This window comes from Pipistrellus kuhlii, unplaced genomic scaffold (assembly GCF_014108245.1).
Source record: "Pipistrellus kuhlii isolate mPipKuh1 unplaced genomic scaffold, mPipKuh1.p scaffold_m20_p_25, whole genome shotgun sequence".
In the NCBI taxonomy this organism is placed as follows: domain Eukaryota; kingdom Metazoa; phylum Chordata; class Mammalia; order Chiroptera; family Vespertilionidae; genus Pipistrellus; species Pipistrellus kuhlii.
Window position 1 is genome coordinate 8478179 of NW_023425524.1, and position 18009 is coordinate 8496187.

General features: G+C 52.9%; 1 protein-coding gene across 1 annotated transcript in view; it reads left to right on the plus strand.

Annotated features, from left to right (window-relative positions):
- The window catches only part of KIF26B (kinesin family member 26B), a 286996-nt gene that overhangs the window by 87332 nt on the left and 181655 nt on the right, over positions 1-18009 (plus strand). Inside the window, exon 3 of the mRNA XM_036453379.2 lies at positions 9797-10342. Within this exon, the coding sequence (XP_036309272.1) occupies positions 9797-10342 (546 nt within the window). The remainder of the gene's footprint in view (positions 1-9796; positions 10343-18009) is intronic.

The window sequence follows — 18009 nt, forward strand, 5'->3', positions numbered from 1 at the left end:
GGCCACAGCTGGGCTCGCTTTGCGGCCCCCCCAAACGCGGTGGAGTTAATAGGGAACATGGGTTTAAAGAACACAATTAGGCCGTCCTTTGAGAACAAGCTTTTGAAAAAGAAAAAAAGGTGGGGAATTGCACCCGACACATTCAGAAAATCCTATTTTCAGCGTCTCTGTCTTACAACATTGTAAGAAACTAGGTGGCCAGCCGCTTGACCACGTGGCTGATTCTAGGAAAAAGGTCTTGGCAGTGTTTTTTGCATAAATAATCGCCCATTGCAGTTCCATGAGGGGAGGCAGACGCTGGCCTGGCACCATCCGGGCTGGGGGGATCCCTCCCAGTCTGTGCCCGGTGCCCGCCCAGCCTGGAGGATGGGGCATCCTGGGTGCAGCAGAGTCACCGTTGGGCCAGTGGGCGGGTCCACAGGCAGATCTCGCTGCATCAGTAAAGGGGAGAGATCAGCCAAAGGACTTGCGTGCATCCATATGAGCCTACCCAGTGGTCACAGACAACAGGGGCGTGGGGGCATGCGTGGGGAGGGGTGGGGGATGGGAATGGGGGTGATGAAGACCAATATGTGATACCTTCATCAATAAAGAAATTAAAAAAATATATCCTTTTTCCTGAAGGAGATTTCTTGAGAGTTTCCTACCTGTTTCAGCAAAAAATACTCCCAACACTCTTTTCCTAGGAGACCAACTACTTGGCCAAGAGGCTAGCCATATATATAATTGATTTTTTTACAGAGAGGAAGGGAGAGGGACAGATAGTTTTTTTTTGCAAAAGCTGGTTCTCAAAGGGCTGCCTAATTGTGTCCTTTGTCCAGCATCACAGCCAGCCTGACGCCTTGGCCTTCTCGGAGGCCGGCCTGGTGTCCCGGGCCCCAGACTGCCTGTGTAACAGGGCCGGGAACGTCTGGCCTGCGGGCCGTGTAAGGCCCGTGGAATCACTTGGTCTGGCCCTGCCAAGGCCTGAGGGGGGAGTTAGTTAAAGGTCTGACCAAATGCAGCAGGCCAGTTGTTAAGTGGATACTTTTGTATGGCCCCCGAATGAGGTTATAAATATCCACATGGCCCTGACTTTAGCAGATAAATATAACTGTTCCGTCAAATTCCAGGCTCCCAGTGCCAGGATGGGTGGAGGCAGCAGCAGGACAGGAAAGAGAAAGGCGTTCCACAAGCGGAATATAATTATCTCTACGCAGCTCAGAGGACATGGCCGGAGAAGGTCGAATTTCATCAGTTAGAGCTGGAAGGGAGACGCGAGGGTGTTAATCGAGAATGCACTGGAGATGCTCCTAAAAGTCTTGCGAGAAGAGATTTATCCCTATAGCTCAATATCTCATATTCAACTATCCCCTGTCCCCTGTCCCCTCTCCCCTTTCCCCTCTCCCTTCTCCCCTCTCCCCTCTCTCCCTTCTCTTCTTCTTCTTCTTCTTCTTCTTCTTCTTCTTCTTCTTCTTCTCTCTCTCTCTCTCTCTCTCTCTCTCTCTCTCTCTCTCTCTCTCTTTCTCTCTCTCGAGCTTGTGCTTGAGCCTCTATAGAAGCATCTAGAAGGAACCACTCAAAACAGAAGGCTGCAGCTTTTGCTCAGATCCTTAAGGTGTTCTGCAGCTCTGCCTCCCGGAGGGCCCTCTGGGGGGGCTGGGGAGATGCCACGTCGCGGGCACGTGTGTGGTCGTGTGTGAAAGTCTCGCCTGCCCGGCAGTCGCCCTGGCCGGCGTCGTGGGGGGAACCTGCATGGAGGGCGTCTGTCTGATTCTCTGCGTTGTGGGGTGTGAACGTGAACCAAAGCTGCCGGGGGGTGTGGCCCCGGCCCGGGGGGAGGCCTCGCGTCCCTCTGCCCCAGCCCTGCCGTCTGCCCGGGCAGAGCTGCGACCAGGAAGCTTTGCTCACGTCCGGAGGTGTGCCCGCTGGCCTGGGGCACCCTGGGTGCCGCAGGAAGTCCCCTGTGGCCAGTGGCTGATGGAGACAGATCTTCTGCATCAGTTGAGACTTTTCCAAGGTCTTATGGGAGAGAGAGGGTGGGGATGTCGGGATCAGCTGTAAGACCCAAAGGACACCCTGGCCGCTGTCCTGAGCGGCCTCCGGGGGGCAAGAGTCGGGGTTGTCCTTACGACGAACATTACGGCACGGTTTCTGCCCCCCAGGAATTTGCCTCGATGCTGGAGATACGGCACGCACGGCTCTAACTCACCAGGAAGACTTTGCCAACAGGCGTGAGTAACGCAGACCAGAGAGGAGCCGTGCAAGTCTGGGGCGTCAGACCCTCATGGACAGGCTGGGCCTTATGAAGGGGGGGGCGCGCTGGTATTTTGCTTTTAGCTGAATGGTTACGGAGCTGACATTCAGAGAACTGCACACGTCTCCAGTGTATGACTTGCTACGTCTGGTCATATGTGCGCACCCCTGAAACCAGGGTCACATCACCCCACACATTGTCTTCTGGTTTCTGGGACTATCGGGGTAGGAATGCGAGCAGAGGCCCAGCACAGGGACGGCAGGGGTCCCATGGGACAGAGGGACCCTCCCTGACTGTACGGGAGGGTCACGTGAGGTCCCGGAGAGAGGCGATTCTGTGGCCCAAAACCAGGGGCGCAGGCACAGGCCCAGAGGAGCCAGCTGGAGTGTTCGCTTGCGGTGGGATACATCAGAACAGGGCTTCTCTGCTAAAATTTCATCTTTTAAAAACAATAGCAACAACGTCAAATTTTAAGTGCTTTACTTATTTATTTATTTTTTTGGTGGTAAGTCCAAGAAATCATAGCCAAGTACATTTCTGCAGTATTTCATGCATACAGAATCAATTAGCGGAGAAAGAAACATTAGGCAATTTCATAATTGCATAATTAACAGGCTCCTTAATAGCCTTGTACTAATACAGCTCCTTGTAGATGGAAAATAAATCCATTTGCCATCTGATGGTACATCGGCGCCGACCCATTAGGAAGTACATCCAATCCAGATCGCCTTTAATAATTTAAGGTAAAATTTCAGTGTGCGGCACTGGGATCGCCATTAGTGTTCCGTATTTGTGGAGTCCGTGTCGAGCTTTGGAGCCACGTTGAACGTGAACTTTAGAGTTCAGGGAAGCATTTTCAGTGGGCGTTACACACCCACTTTCCCATCCTTAGCTCCCCCTCCACTATGATTGGATTCCAGTTCCCCACGGCTAAGGGGTGGACTGGGGAGGGACTGGGGAGCAAGATTTTCATGTTGGACGGTAGGCAGGCTAATGTGAAGCCATCGTTCTCTTTCTCCTCTCTGGGGGAGGGATTGGCAGTGATGGCTCTGAGATTCTCACTGAAATCCTGCAAAGGCCCTTTGGAGCATGATGTACGCCAAACAGAGAAGCTAAGAGTATTTTTCCGTTGAGAAGCACCGTATGGAAGCTCAGATCCATGGAAACGAGCTCTCTTAACCTAGAGGAGAAGGCAAGGAGCCATCCGGTCCCAGCTGAAGAACCAGGGACCCATTCTCACTTGGGTTTCTTTTAAGGAGACCCCGACTTACCCTAACGCAGGAGGTGGTTAGCCAAAGACCAGTTCTAAGTCACTCCTAATTCCAAAAGTGTTTGCTAGGTCCTCCCAGATAATAGGTTCCTTATAGCCTCATATCAATACAGCAACTACAATCCTCATCACCATCATATCATCATCGGCAGTGCTATAGTTATATATATTAGGTCCTGCATCACATACTGAGAAGTATAACATCCTATTTAATGAAAGAGTAACATATGCTAATTGATTGTACCTTCATGATGCCCGCTAGCCAATCAGGATTGAGTATGCAAATCAACTTAACAAAGATAGCGGGTTAATTTGCATACACAGGTGCTGAGCAAGGGGGGGGGGAGGAGGGGGATCTGCTTGCATCGTTGCTATAGTGACGACACAGGTGTCCCGCACCACCCCAGCTGCTCCAGGTCTCTGGGCAGCATGAGAAGGCAGAAAGGTGGTTCCAGCCAGAGCAAAGGCGGTGCCGGCAGCCAGGGAAAGGAAGGCCCATTCTTTATGAATCTTCATGCATCAGAGACCTCTAGTTTATAATATTAAAAGCATAATATGGTAATTAGACCAGACAGCTGAACGACCTTCCAGACGTCCTTCCGGACACCCTTCCAGACGAAGCCAGGGCTGCTAGGGTCAGCTGAGGCAGACGGGGCTGCGAGGGCCGAGCCCCTTGCGTGAATTTCCTGCATTGGGCCTCTAGTTGATCTTGATTGCTTGTCGTTTATGTCACATTTATTAGAACCAGGATGATGTCACATGCTTTAACACACTTAATCCTCACTTAACCCGATATAGGTAGGGGCTGTTGTCAATTTATTTTATTTAAATATATTTTTTGATTATTTTCAGAGAGGAAGGGAGAAAGATAGAGAGTTAGAAACATCCATGAGAGAGTCAGAGATAGAGAGTTAGAAACATCAACGAGAGAGTCATTGATCAGCTGCCTCTTGCACACCTCCCACTGGGGATGTGCCCACAACCAAGGTACATGCCCTTGACCGGAATTGAACCCAGGACCCTTCAGTCTGCAGGCTGACGCTCTATCCACTGAGCCAAACTGCTTTTTGCCTGTTGTCAATTTCTAATTTTACACTTAAGGAGACGGAAGCTGGGATAGGTTTTTAAAATATAGCTCCTGGCCACACAGCTCCTACATGACCCAGCAGGGCCTCGAACCGCCCAGGTCCTTACCCAGCCGTCTTCAAAAGAATCAAGAGGCACTGTCCATGTTGTGCAGTTGGAAAAGATGAGACTTAGACATAAAATTTTTTTTATTTTGTGTGTGGTTGTGATAAGAACCCCCTCGCTTGTTCTTTGGAGTAATTCATGAGCTGTTCTTAATCATCTTAAGTTCTGATGAAAAACAACCACCCTTTTCCTTTGAAGCAGATAAGTCTCATCACCTGCGACACTTTTCACGCGTGGCAGCAGCGGCCCGGCCACCCCGGCTCCCACGGCTTTCCGTGGGGGACCCGTCCCTCCAACCCCAGCCTCCCTGGCGGCTTTCACAGGCCCCGTGTCCGCGCCGATCCGAGCAGAGTCGCGTGGTTAATGTGGCTTCTTGCGTAGAACAGCCCTGGCCTGACACTGAACTTCGCTTCCTCTCTGACTCATTACCCAGCTCGCCTTCCCACCCCTCCTTCCCCCGCCCGGGGCCTGCCCGCGTGTGCTCCCCGTGGCCGAGGGGGTGCTCTGGGCCCACGGAGCTGCCTGGTGGCCGTGCCGGCCTGGGGTCCAGAGGCGGCTGGGAGGCCAGAGCGGGTTCCAGGGAAGCTCCGTGCTCACGAGGCAGGTCCGTGAGGTCGGGGCCTGGTGAGCTGCCGCCATCCCTCCGGCTGTCATGTCGGCGGTCAGGTCTCACCCGGGCAGACTCATTCTGACACGCTCCGGTGGCTTCAGCGTGGCCGCTGGGCGAGCGGCATCGCACGTGAGAAAGACAGGACTGCAGCGTGTCCTGGTCCGGCCTGTCCCTTTGGCCTTCCACACCCGTCGAGCACACGTGTGCGTGAGATGTGACGGTCAGGGGGCGATGGCCATTGAGGAACCAAGTACATAGTTCCCCGAAGATGGCTCTCTAACCTCACGGAGGCCTTTCAGTGATTAGAGCTCCCACAAGGCTCAGACAGGCTGGTCACGGAAGAACTCCTCTTGGACATCAGGAGGCAGCTGCGCCAATCTCAGGTTAAAGGGCCAATCACCAGGGGACTGCGGGCTCGTGGCTGGCTATGGCCACGTTGCTCAGACTGTAGTCAGCTGTGTTGTCGATGCCTTGGGAGAGCCAAGACAGGGGCGTCAAGCTCGCGCTCTCTCTCTCTCTCTCCTCTCTCTCTCTCTCTCTCTCTCTCTCTCTCTCTCTCTCTCTCTCTCTGTGTGTGTGTTGTGTGTTGATTGATCTGGACTAGAGGTGACAGCACAGGGACATGGCGTTTGATAGTCCACCATCAAGAAGTCCCCTTTGCCGAAACCGGTTTGGCTCAGTGGATAGTGTCGGCCTACAGACTGAAAGGTCCCAGGTTGGATTCCGGTCAAGGACATGTACCTTGGTTGCAGGCACATCCCTAGTGGGGGGTGTGCAAGAGGCAGCTGATCGATGTTTCTAACTCTCTATCCTTCTCTCTTCTACTCTGTAAAAAAAAAAAATCAATAAAATATATTTAAAAAAAAAAGAAAGAAAAAAAAAAGAAGAAGAAGGAGAAGTCCTCTTGACTATGAACTCAGGACAGAAACTGTTCCCACGCACGCTGCGGGCCCGGCTTGCTAGGGGCCGCCATGTGTCACTGTCAGCTGCTGGAAGTGGCGCAGCGAAGGGCGGTGTGTGCAGTAAGAAGGCACGGCCTCCAGGGAGAGCAGCGGAACCCAGGAGAGGTTCCCGGCGGTTGTATAGGCAGATGTGCCGTCCGGCCGCAGGTGCCCGACCAGGATCTAAAATACACTGCCGTGTGCCGATGGCCCTGGCCGTGCGTCTGCCTCCTTCCCGGGACACCTCTGGAAGTTAGCAGGCATTAAAGTGAGCCCTCAGAGGCTTCTCGAACCCCGTGCGCTGGTGCCTCCATAGCATATGCCGTGGGCTTCGGATCGGTTTTGAATGGTTGTCTCTGATTCTGCTCACCACAATGGTGGGATGTGCAAGTAAACAGACATTTAGGAAACAGCTGAAGGAGAAACATTGTATGGTCATTGAAAACCACACTTTCAAATGACATTTGGGAAGATTCTCATGATGTTATGTGATGTGAAAAAAAGCAAGAGATGCCAATACCGGTTTGGCTCAGTGGCTAGAGCGTCGGCCTGCAGACTGAAAGGCCCCAGGTTCGATTCCAGTCAAGGGCATGTGCCTTGGTTGCGGGCACATCCCCAGTGGGGAGTGTGCAAGAGGCAGCTGATTGAAGATTCTCTCATCGATGTTTCTGACTCTCTATCCCTCTCTCTTCCTCTCTGTAAAAAAATCAATAAAATATATATATATAAAAACAGAAAAAAGAAAAGAAAAGAAAAGCAAGAGGCTCTATCTGGACCCTATAAGGGTCCAAATAAATTCCTTTCGAACAGATGACCACATCCCAGCTGAATGGGATAAAAAGCTCAGATGTTGGTGCAAAAAAGTTGAGTCTTTGGCTCTTGAAGTGAAATGTTGTGGACTCCTGGCCACGAAGTCTGGGCGTTGTCCAAGCTCTGACCCCTTTGGGGGCTCAGAGCCCTCCTCGGGACGCGGAGGGGACAGTCTGTTCTGGAATGGTCCATGCGCCCCTGTGGGTTCCGCGTGCTCTGAGTTGCCCTCTGAGCCTGTGGACAAAGCACAGACCTTGAGACGGACACCTCAGGGCAGATCTCCTCGGTCTGCGTCACCGTGCCAGCCAGACCCGATCGCCCTTGACCTCCTCTTGCTTCCTGTGACTGTCTTGAGTTTCTCCCTCCGGAGCCACTCCTTGCCGCTGCCTGGTAAAGAGGCCTCCTGATTTATTAATCCATTAATCAGTGCACGCTGAGGGGCTGTTCAGGGCAGTTAAACAAGGAAAACAAGATGCTGGGGATTGTAATCAAGACGGATCGTAATTAAGAACGTCCCTCCCGCCGACCGCTGAGCTTCCGGCCGCCCCGGGTGACCCACGCCGCCGCCCTCACCCTCCCCTCACCCTGCCCCGGGCGGCCCCGATGGGGTTCCCGCCCCACAGGAGCTGACGGCGGATTTCGGAGAGGCAGGTTTCCTTCCGGCGTCCTCATCCACCATTGGCGACAATTGTTGAATCTCCAAAGTGTAGCCAGGCCCCAGAGATGGCCTGGGGGCTCTGTCCAGGTGGATGGATGGACACCGTGCTCTTCTGTCCCGGTTTCCCTGCACGTGGAGGTGGAAGGGCCTGACTAGGATGTGTATGGCCGCGGACAGGTCCCGTGAGGCCAAGGAAGTGGTCCGGGGTCACACAGCTCATTCGTAGCAAACCCGGAGCTTACCCCCACGTGTGTCGATACCCAGTCAACACACCTACTGCTCAGTGCTCCATGCAGTCCTGCCTTCCTGGAAAAATTAAAGCGAAGGCCAGGAAAGAAAGCATCCTCAGAGATGTCCTGACTTCTCATGGGTAAAGGCTTCCGAGCTAAAGAGTATTTCACAGTTTTATTTATTTTTATTTTATTATTTTTAAAAAATAGATTTTATTGATTTTTTACAGAGAGGAAGAGAGAGGGACAGAGAGTTAGAAGCATCGATGAGAGAGAATCATTGATCAGTTGCCTCCTGCACACCCCCCACTGGGGATGTGCCTGCAACCAAGGTACATGCCCTTGGCCGGAATCGAACCTGGGACCTTTTCAGTCTGTAGGCCAACTATCCACTGAGCCAAACAGGTTTCGACGAGTGTTTACCAGTTTCAGATGAACTTTGTGGGGAAGTAACTTGGGCTGATTGTCCAGGAGTTACTTGATTGTAATCAGGGCAGTTTTCTTGTGATGGATCAGGATATCAGGAGCCGGAATCAGGCATGGGCAAGGGCAAAGGTCAACAGAGTGATCTGCAAGGGGCGATTGGGCCGCTGGGGCTGGCCAGGCCTCGGGGCCAGAGGCGGTGAGTTTGGTTTCTTCCCAGTGGCACGTGGCACCCCGTGCTCATGAGGCCGAGGTGTTCCTAGAACAGAATCTCTGCTCGGGGCCACAGGCAGCACCACCATTCGTTACCAGCTTCCCATGGTTCACAGGGACCGGGGTCTCGGGGCACTTGTCCAGAACGAGTGTGCTCAGCCCGCCATGCTGGGACAAACGTGTGCGCCTACTAACGGCACGGTGGCCACAGCCCTTCAGCCACAAGGAGGAGAACCTGGAATGTGTTGACTGGGCTGGTGAGGAGGGTGCTTGGAAATCTTTAGTTTTTAACCATCTCTTAAGTCTCCACTATAAAACCCTGTGCTTGTTGCCAAAACCGGTGTGGCTCAGTGGATAGAGCATCTGGCCTGCGGACTGAAAGGTTCGATTCCAGTCAAGGGCATGTACCTTGGTTGCGGGCACATCCCCAGTGGGGGGTGTGCAGGAGGCAGCTGGTTGATGATTCTCTCTCATTGACATTTCTAACTCTATTATCCCTCTCCCTTCTACTCTATAAAAAATAAATAAAATATATTTAAAAAAATAAAGTAAAACCCTGTGCTTGTGAAAGGCGCTGTCACCTGGAGGCTCTTCTGCCTCCTTCCTGTGCCCATGTCTGTGCCCATGTCTGTGGGATGCCAATCCCACACGTTGAGTAACTTTAGGACCTAGTGCAGTTGTCGGCAAACTGCGGCTCATGAGCCACATGCAGCTCTTTGGCCCTTTGAGTGTGGCTCTTCCACAAAATACCACGGCCTGGGCGAGTCTATGTTGAAGAAATGGCGTTAGAAGAAGTTTAAGTTTAAAAAATTTGGCTCTCTCTTGCCGAAACCAATTTGGCTCAGTGGATAGAGCGTCGGCCTGCGGACTGAAGGGTCCTGGGTTTGATTCTGGTCAAGGGCATGTGCCTTGGTTGCAGGCACATCCCCAGTGGGGGGTGTGCAGGAGGCAGCTGACCGATGTTTCTCTCTCATCAATGTTTCTAACTCTCTATCCTTCTCCCTTCCTCTCTATAAAAAAAAAAAAAAAAAAAAAAAATCAATGAAATATATTAAAAAAATAAAAAATTTGGCTCTCAAAAGATATTTCGGTCGTTGTACTGTTGATATCTGGCTCTGTGGACTAAAGAGTTTGCCGACCACTGGCCTCGGGGATGCCCACCGGCCTCTGCAGCATGCTCACCAGGCTCTCCTTTGCTCTGCTTGTGCCCACAGGACCCTGCCTTCCCCGCCGTCATCCACGACAAGCTGCAGGTCCCCAACGCCACCCGGAAGGCCTGGAATGATAGGGACAACCGCTGCGACATCTGCGCCACGCACCTGAACCAGCTGAAGCAGGAGGCCGTCCAGAGGGTGCTGGCCTTGGAGCAGGCCGCCGCGGGCAGCGAGCACTACGACGGCTCCCCCGGCTCGCCGCCGCCGCCCCTGCCCGGCATGCCCGCGCTGGTGGGGTCCCGGCACGCGGGCGGGCTGCCGCCGCCCCGGGACTGGGCCTTCGTGCCCGCCTCCTACGCCTCCTCCGCCTACACGGCCTTCGTCAGCAACAAGCACAACGGCAAGCCCAGCAGCCTCGGCGTCGGCAGTGGGGCCGCCGAGAGGAAGAGCGTGTCCCCCACGCACCCGGGCAAGGTCGGCCTCCAGATGGCCACCAGCCCCAGCAACGGGAACATCCTGGGCTCTGTGGCCATCCAGGCCCACCAGTACCTGGACGGCACCTGGTCCCTGTCCAGGACCAACGGGGTCACCCTGTACCCCTACCAGGTGAGTCCCTGTGTGTGTGTGTGGGGGGGCTATTTCTCTGTTTTCCTCGACCCCCATGGAAAACAACAGGTTCTTGAGTGGAGGAGCTGGGAATTAAGAAATTAAAGAAAAAAAAGAGAAAAAAGACACAGAAATAGATGCAAAAGCTGGGACCCGGGTGGGAGGCTGCCACTCTGATGGAGAGACAGTCAACCACCCACCACAGACAGCACAGCAGTGCATTTGTTGATTTCCAGAGGGGGGGGGGGTTAAGGTCAAAGGAGTTTTGGGTGTGCCCAGGTCCTATCCATTCCCTCATGCAGGGATTTAGCATATCCAGACCTGGGTAAGTCAAGGTCCTATTTGTTCCTCATTCCCAGCACCTGGATAAAGATAAGAAATCAGTACTGAGCACAGTCTCCCACATCTTGGGGAAACGTGTTCCCAGGGCATGGCTCTGCTTACACCTCGAGTTCAGCTGGTGATAATGAAAGGTCACCCATGGGCCTTCCCAGGGGGCCCTCTAAATTAGCCTCTGAGCTAGGAGGAGCAGGGCTGGTTAGAGTCCAAGCAGAGACCTGGGCTGGTGACACTGCCTTTCTCTGCTCTTGTCCCTCTGGAAACGCCCCGGCTCAGAGCCCGATGCGTCACGTGGCCCCAGGGGACGTGGCTACACACAGATAAAACATGTGGGGAACCGTGGACCCATGTTAACACTGCTTCTGTGGTCTTCCGTGTCTGCAGGAGGTGTAGACGCCCCTCCCAACCTCTCTCTCTTGAGGGACCAGAACCCTTTGCTGTTTGCACCCATCCTCGGTGCTGTGGCCGTGAGGTTGCACGTGTGTTTCCGTTCTGGCCATTATCTTTTTCCAGTTGTTTAATTGAGCACATGCTCTGGAGGTTTCCTATGGCCGTGGTTGGCAAACTGCGGCTTGCGAGCCGCAGGCGGCTCTTTGGCCCCTTGAGGGTGGCTCTTCCACAAAATACCACGGCCTGGGCGAGCCTATGTTGAAGAAGTGGCATTAGAAGAAGTTTAAGTTTAAAAAATGTGGCTCTCCAAAGAAATGTCAATCATTGTACTGTTGATATTTGGCTCTGCGGACTGTTGAGTTTGCCGACCACTGTCCTATGGGAATAAGAGAGCAGGTCTTAAATCTGCCAAGGAATCGCAACAAATTCTCTTAATTTTTCTTGGCTGAGTTTTCTGAGGAACAGGGTTGGGTTTACCGTATATGTTTCCTCCTGTCCCCTGCGTAAGTGTTGGCCGTCACTATGGAGTGGAGAGGTGCCCAGGGTCATGAAGTGTATCAGTCAGGGAAGATAAGTGGCGTAACAAATGAGCTCAGGGTAGTGTTTGTCATATCTCTGTTGTATTGGTGTTTTGTTTGGGGCGGGGTGGCCTTCCACTGAGATGTCGGGACTCAGGCTCCCCTCCCTAACATGCAGGGGCCTCAGAGCCTCCTGCCACATCTTGCACAACCAGCAGGACCTGGGTAGAAGGATGTGCACCAGGCGATTTACATGGAGCAGCAAAACCCTACACTCCGCGACTCGATGCCTGGCCATATAAATCAGGGCCTATTCCTACAATGGAGCGTGCTTGTAGAATGGAATGTGACGCTACCGTTAGACCTCACACTTGAGCAGAATAGATGATGGCATGGGAAATGCACCCAGGATGTGAAGCAGGAAGCACGGAGGAGGGGGAGGGAGGGTCTCCGAGGGAGGCTGGCAGCCCAGCCTGGAAGGATGTCCTTAACGTCCATCTACATCCCAGTGGCAGGAGGCCAGGCTCCCGGCCCCGCCTTCCCGCCGGGGAGCCAGGGAGGGTCCACCCGTCCACGTGCCCAAGAGAAGCAAGCATCATGCTGAGTGGGCACAGAGCATCGTTTCTGTCCCCGGGGCACAGGGACAGGGAGACATAAATGAGTTTACCGCGGCCGATGGACTTCCTGGTAAGTCTCTTGAGTGTGAAAGGGAATATAGATTGCTTCTCGTGATTCCTTGAAAAAAAAAAGGAGCATAAATTATCTTTTTTTAAAATATTTTTTATTGATTTATCACAGAGAGGAAAGAGAGGGATAGAAAGCTAGAAACATCGATGAGAGAGAAACATCGACCAGCTGCCTCCTGCACACCCCCCACCGGAAATGTGCCCGCAACCAAGGTACATGCCCTTGACCGGAATTGAACCTGGGACCCTTCAGTCCGCAGGCCGACGCTCTATCCACTGAGCCAAACCGGTTTCAGCTAGATTATTATTTCGAAAAGGACACATTTTTAGACGGCCAGACACTGATTCATTGTAAGCTTTGTAGCTTATAAAATACAGCGCCCAGGATGTATTAAACCCTGGAACAGGCCTACAGGGGGGCGGGGGCAGGGCGGATGCCAGCTTTTCCTTTGAGTTTGAAGTTGATTGGCCTGTGGCCACCAGTTAGTGACAGAAGCAAGACCAGCTCTCTCCTGCCCAGAGGAAGGGGTTCCCCTACATGGCTGCTCCCGGCGTCCCCAGAGCTGCCTGCTGCCCACAGCGTTTCCGGGGTGGCTCCTTCACAGACACGCCCCCCAAACAAAAGGACTCCTATTTTGACCTGTAGAGGCCCGGCTGCCACGTCACTCTCGGGCAGAGCTTTCTGGGCTGTGGGGATAAGTATAGTGAGGGGCCAGTGGCACCCTGGGTGACTTCAAGGTCGAGAGCTTGAACTTGACCATCGAGGGCAGGGAGCAGAAGAGCAAATAACATACCTCTTCCATTTGCAATTTCAAAACAGGGCTATTTTGAAAACTACAGTAAGTAAGCCATGTCTAAGGCAAAATAAAATAATATATGCAAAAGTTCAAATAAGACTTTAAAAAATCAACTTCCCTCAGAAATAGATGGTGTGATATTTGGGTGTTTCTGCCAGGTGCCCTGTACACCCGCCATGGGTAAAATGGTGACCATGTCCCACTCTGCGACCTGCTTTTTGCTGGATACACCGCTGTTCTCTGTTTTGCTAAAATGTGATCTAAGGTAGCATAACATCCCGCTATGTAAACCCTATCCATTCTGTGGCTGCAGCCTAATTTATACGACCGGGCGTCACTCCGAGTGTAGGGTTTTGCTGCTCTACGTAAAACGGTCTGGTGCACATCCCTCTCCCACGTCGGATCTCCAGCGCATCTCAGATTGTGCTTGTCACATCATCCACAGGTGACTCCCCTTTCCCCTCCCGGCCCCGAAGCTCCTGTAACATGAGCCAGGGGCTGACCAGGAGGTGCAGCCGCTGCCCCACGCCGCCGATGGGCACAGACAGAGGGAAGTGGTGCTTCCGTATAAAACATTCCAGGTGCCAGGAGGCAGTGTGAGACGGAGGGATAGCTGGAGCTGCTGCTTAAAATAAGGTGACCAAGCCCTAACTGGTTTGGCTCAGTGGATAGAGCGTCGGCATGCGGACTGAAGGGTCCCAGGTTCGATTCTGGTCAAGGGCACGTGCCTTGGTTGCGGGCACATCCCCAGTAGGCAGCTGATTAATGTTTCTCTCTCTCATCGATGTTTCTATCTATCTATTCCTCTCCTTTCTTCTCTGTAAAACTCAGTAAAAAAAAAAAAAAAAAAAAAAAAAAAAAAATATATATATATATATATATATATATATATATATATATATATATATATATATATATATAAATAAGGTGAGCAGACGTCCTGCTTTTGGCGGGACAGTCTCGATTTTTAACAGTTTGTCCCGCGTCCCGCAGGGTTTTTTAAAAAAAAAAGTCCCGAAAGACTATTTCCAAAAATCGGGACTTTTTCAAAACGCCGCAGGATGCAGGACAAATGGTTAAAAATCGGGACTGTCCCGCCAAAAGTGGGACGTCTGGCCACCTTAGCTTAAAAGGGAGCTCTGGTGGCGGCACATGGCTGTTGTCTGGGCAGGAGTGCTCTCTGCCCCTCCTCTTCGACCCCAGCTCCACTGAGGAGTACGTTCCTGAGCAATAGCAGGTGTTTACTGAGCTCTAACCCAGTGCCAGGTGCCGGCCTGGGTGCTGGGCGGGGCTCCTGCTTCGGGCCGGAAACTCGGGCCCCTGTCCCGTGGTCCTCAGGGGAGGAGCGGCTGAGCCTCCTGGGGTAAGCCAGGGAGGTCAGTGGTGAGGGGCAGAGGTGCCCGGGCCACTGGGCGGACACGCAGGAGGGCTCCCAGTTCAGCCCATGGGGCTAGGGTGGGCGCTGGACCTAAAGCCAGCTGCAAAAAGCTTCCCGCCAGCCACCCCCTGGATTGTCCTGGGTCCGTGGTCGGCAAACGGTGGCTTGTGAGCCACATGCGGCTCTTTGGCTCCTTGAGTGTGGCTCTTCCACAAAATACCACGGCCTGGGCGAGTCTAATTTGAAGAAATGGGCATTATTAAGGGGACCAGATCGTCCCGCTTTTGGCGGGACAGTCCTGATTTCTAACAATTTTCCCCGCATCCCACAGAGTTTTTAAAAAAAGTCCCGATTTTTGGAAAGAATCTTTCCAATCATCTTTCCAAAAATCGGGACTTTTTATAAAAGCTCTGGGGGACGTGGGAAAAATTGTTAGAAATCAGGACTGTCCCGCCAAAAGCGGGACGATCTGGTCACCTTACCTTAGAAGAAGTTTAAGTTTCAAAAATGTGGCTCTCCAAAGACATTTCAATCATTGTCCTGTTGCTATTTGGCTCCGTGGACGAATGGAGTTTGCCGACCACTGTCCTGGGCGGATCTGATGGCTTCCGGCCAACCCCACAGCAGCTTGATTGATTCATGCATTTCCCCGGAGCAATAGCTGAAGCGAGGGGAGGAAGTCTCTCTGGGGGAAAGCGACTCGGTCCCTGGCTGTGAGTCAGTGTCCCCGTGGCGCGGCTGCCCTCCTGGTGCCCTGTGGCACGGGCTCCGGGCCAGGCCAGACTGAGTGTCTCCTGCTGGACGTCTCCCTGCAGTCAATTCTCCGCACGTCGCAGGCTGGCCCTCCTGGCAGAGACGGCTGACTGCTCTGAGGGAGACCTCACTTTTCCTGCTCACCACCCCGCCCCCCCCCCCCCCCCCCCACTCCGCCGCCTTCCACACCGAGCAGCTGGCCCGCTGGGGCTGTGCCAGGGCCGGGCATGGGCAGAGAGGTACCCATGTGTGCAACCGTGAAAGCAGAAAAGGCGGCTCTTTGGCCCCTTGAGTGTGGCTCTTCCACAAAATACCACGGCCTGGGCGAGTCTATGTTGAAGAAGTGGCATTAGAAGCAGTTGAAGTTTAAAAAATGTGGCTCTCAAAAGAAATGTCCATCGTTGTGCTGTTGATATTTGGCTCTGTGGACTCATGAGTTTGCTGACCACTGGTCTAGAATAAGCATGTCAAACTCAAAGGCTAACAGGGGCCAAATAAACAAGGTATGTGGCCCGCAGGGCACGAGTTTGACATGCTTGCTCTAGACCCTTCATCGACCTCATGAGTTTTGGCTGATGAGTTTCTTGTGGTCAGCCATACATCTGCTGGTTTTGAAGGGCAGCTGCTTTTGCGTGCTTTACGTTCACGACAGTAAGTAAACTGCAGAAAAGACTACTCATAACACTCAGCACCATAGAAGTTTCCAGAATCACAGAATCACAGCGACCACTCTTGTAATATGCAGGAGTGGATGCCTCGTTCAAGCCCACGATCCCATCAGTTATCGAACCTCAGTTTAGCAGCTTCGCATCTCAGTCTGTCTTCTTCCTATGAATTCCCGGCCTTGTACGATTACTGTGGAGGACAATTAAGAGAAACATGAAGCTGTTTTATAAAGTGTAAGGCAGGGAGACCAACGTGGATTACCTGTTCCGACCCCCTCATTTGCTAGAGAACCCCGAGGCTGAGAGAGATGAAGTTCGTCTTGTTCAGTTTCCTGACTCTTGGTTTGGTCTCTTCTGCTGGATCACAGCCTCCCTGAGCACATGGGGCCATTTTGTTATCATGTCCCTCCCAACAGCTAAACGTGTAAACCTGGGTGCTTGTTAGAGAAAGCTTCAGTCTCAGGGAAACATGAGGGGTGTTTCTTACAATGGGCCCTGGATTTGGGGGGGAAATTGCAGGCCAAAGAATCTATTCAGACCCTGAGATTTTTGGTGGAGACCACCAGTTAGTTGGGGCCAAAGCTAATCTTTAACCGGGAGTATCCTTGATGATAATAAGTCCTTGGTGACAATGAGTAGAATTTTGATGCCACACTCATTCCAGGGACATTTGGAAGGGTAGAAGTACTTCGTTTCATAGGGTTTTGGTAAATTGACCTTGTCAAGAAAATTCCGGAAGCTGTTAGATGAATGCCCAAGTAACAAATCCAGTGTGGGTCATTCAGCGTGCATTCCTCGAGTGAGGGAAGCGACTTCGGTGAAAATGATCCTTCTTTCTCACCAAGCTTCCCTGGGAGTCCATGTCCAGGACATGCTAGACTGAACTCCGGCTGTTACATCTTTAGGAATGCATGATGTCTAGAAAGCACGGCATTATGGGAGTTCACACCTTAAGAGTGTGAACAAGAGGGACGTGGCAGCACCAACCAGGAAACCATGGAGTTTGCTAAGCCCTGGGGCCTCCGCAGGACCAGACCATGCTCTGCAGAGGTCGGAGGCCTTGGGGGGACATGGTGCTGCCCTTTATTTAAAAAAAAAAAAATATTTTTATTGATTTCAGAGAGGAAGCGAGAGGGAGAGAGAGGAACATCAATGATGAGAGAGCATCAGTGACTGGCTGCCTCCTGCACACCCCACACTGGGAATCAAGCCTGCAACCTGGACTTGTGCCCTGACCGGGAATCGAACTGTGACTTCCTGGCTCATAGGTTGACACTCAACCATTGAGTCACGCCAGCTGGGCAAGTGCTGGCCCTTTTCCTGGAGGACTGGAGAGACGGGCGAGCCTTAGGGAGGCAGCTGTGCTCCGGACTCAGAGCCCTTGTTGGTGACGGACACATGGAGCCCAGAAGCAGCCGGTGTCCAAAGTGCACGGCGCCCTGTGCACTGTCCTGGCCGGGCCACGTGCCGAGGAGCAGCAGGGCCAGGGGCGAGCAGTGGGCCAGGAGCAGAGTATTCCCTTCCATTCATGTCCTCTGCTCAGCCGTCTGTGCCCTGTACTGCACAGGCCCTTCCTCTCCCGGCCCCGGTGTGTCCGTTGGCTGCCCCTCGGCGCTGCTCCTGCCGGCCAGAGCAGGAGATGCCACCGTCCGACCGGTCGTGACATCAAAAGGCCTTTCTCTTTAGCATCCTGGCTTTTGTTTGCTCTTGTTTATAGATGGCCCAGGGAGTTATTTATCCTTCTGCTTCTTGACAAACCGTGGACATCAGGACAGGAACCAGCTGTGTATTCGGTCGCAGACAGAGGCCTTCTCTAGGAAGTGCTGTCGGTAGAATGCCGAAGGGGTTGTCACGTCTCCGAGGCGGGCCTATGGCGGGAAGGGAACACACAGACTTCACCAGGAAATGTCAGAAATAGCGCTTCTCTGGTCATGGCCCTGGTGTGTGGGGTTGAACAAGTCCCCCCTGGCCCCCCTTGGGACAGTCACATCCCGATCCCCTGTGCATTGACAAGGGGGTGCCTGGCAGCTGTGACTAAGGTAAGGGCTTTGAGACGGGGAGACCATTCCGGATTATCTAGGAGGGCCCCTACAAGAGGGCGATCGGAGGGAGGCAGGGTGAGGATGACAGCCGAGAGCAGG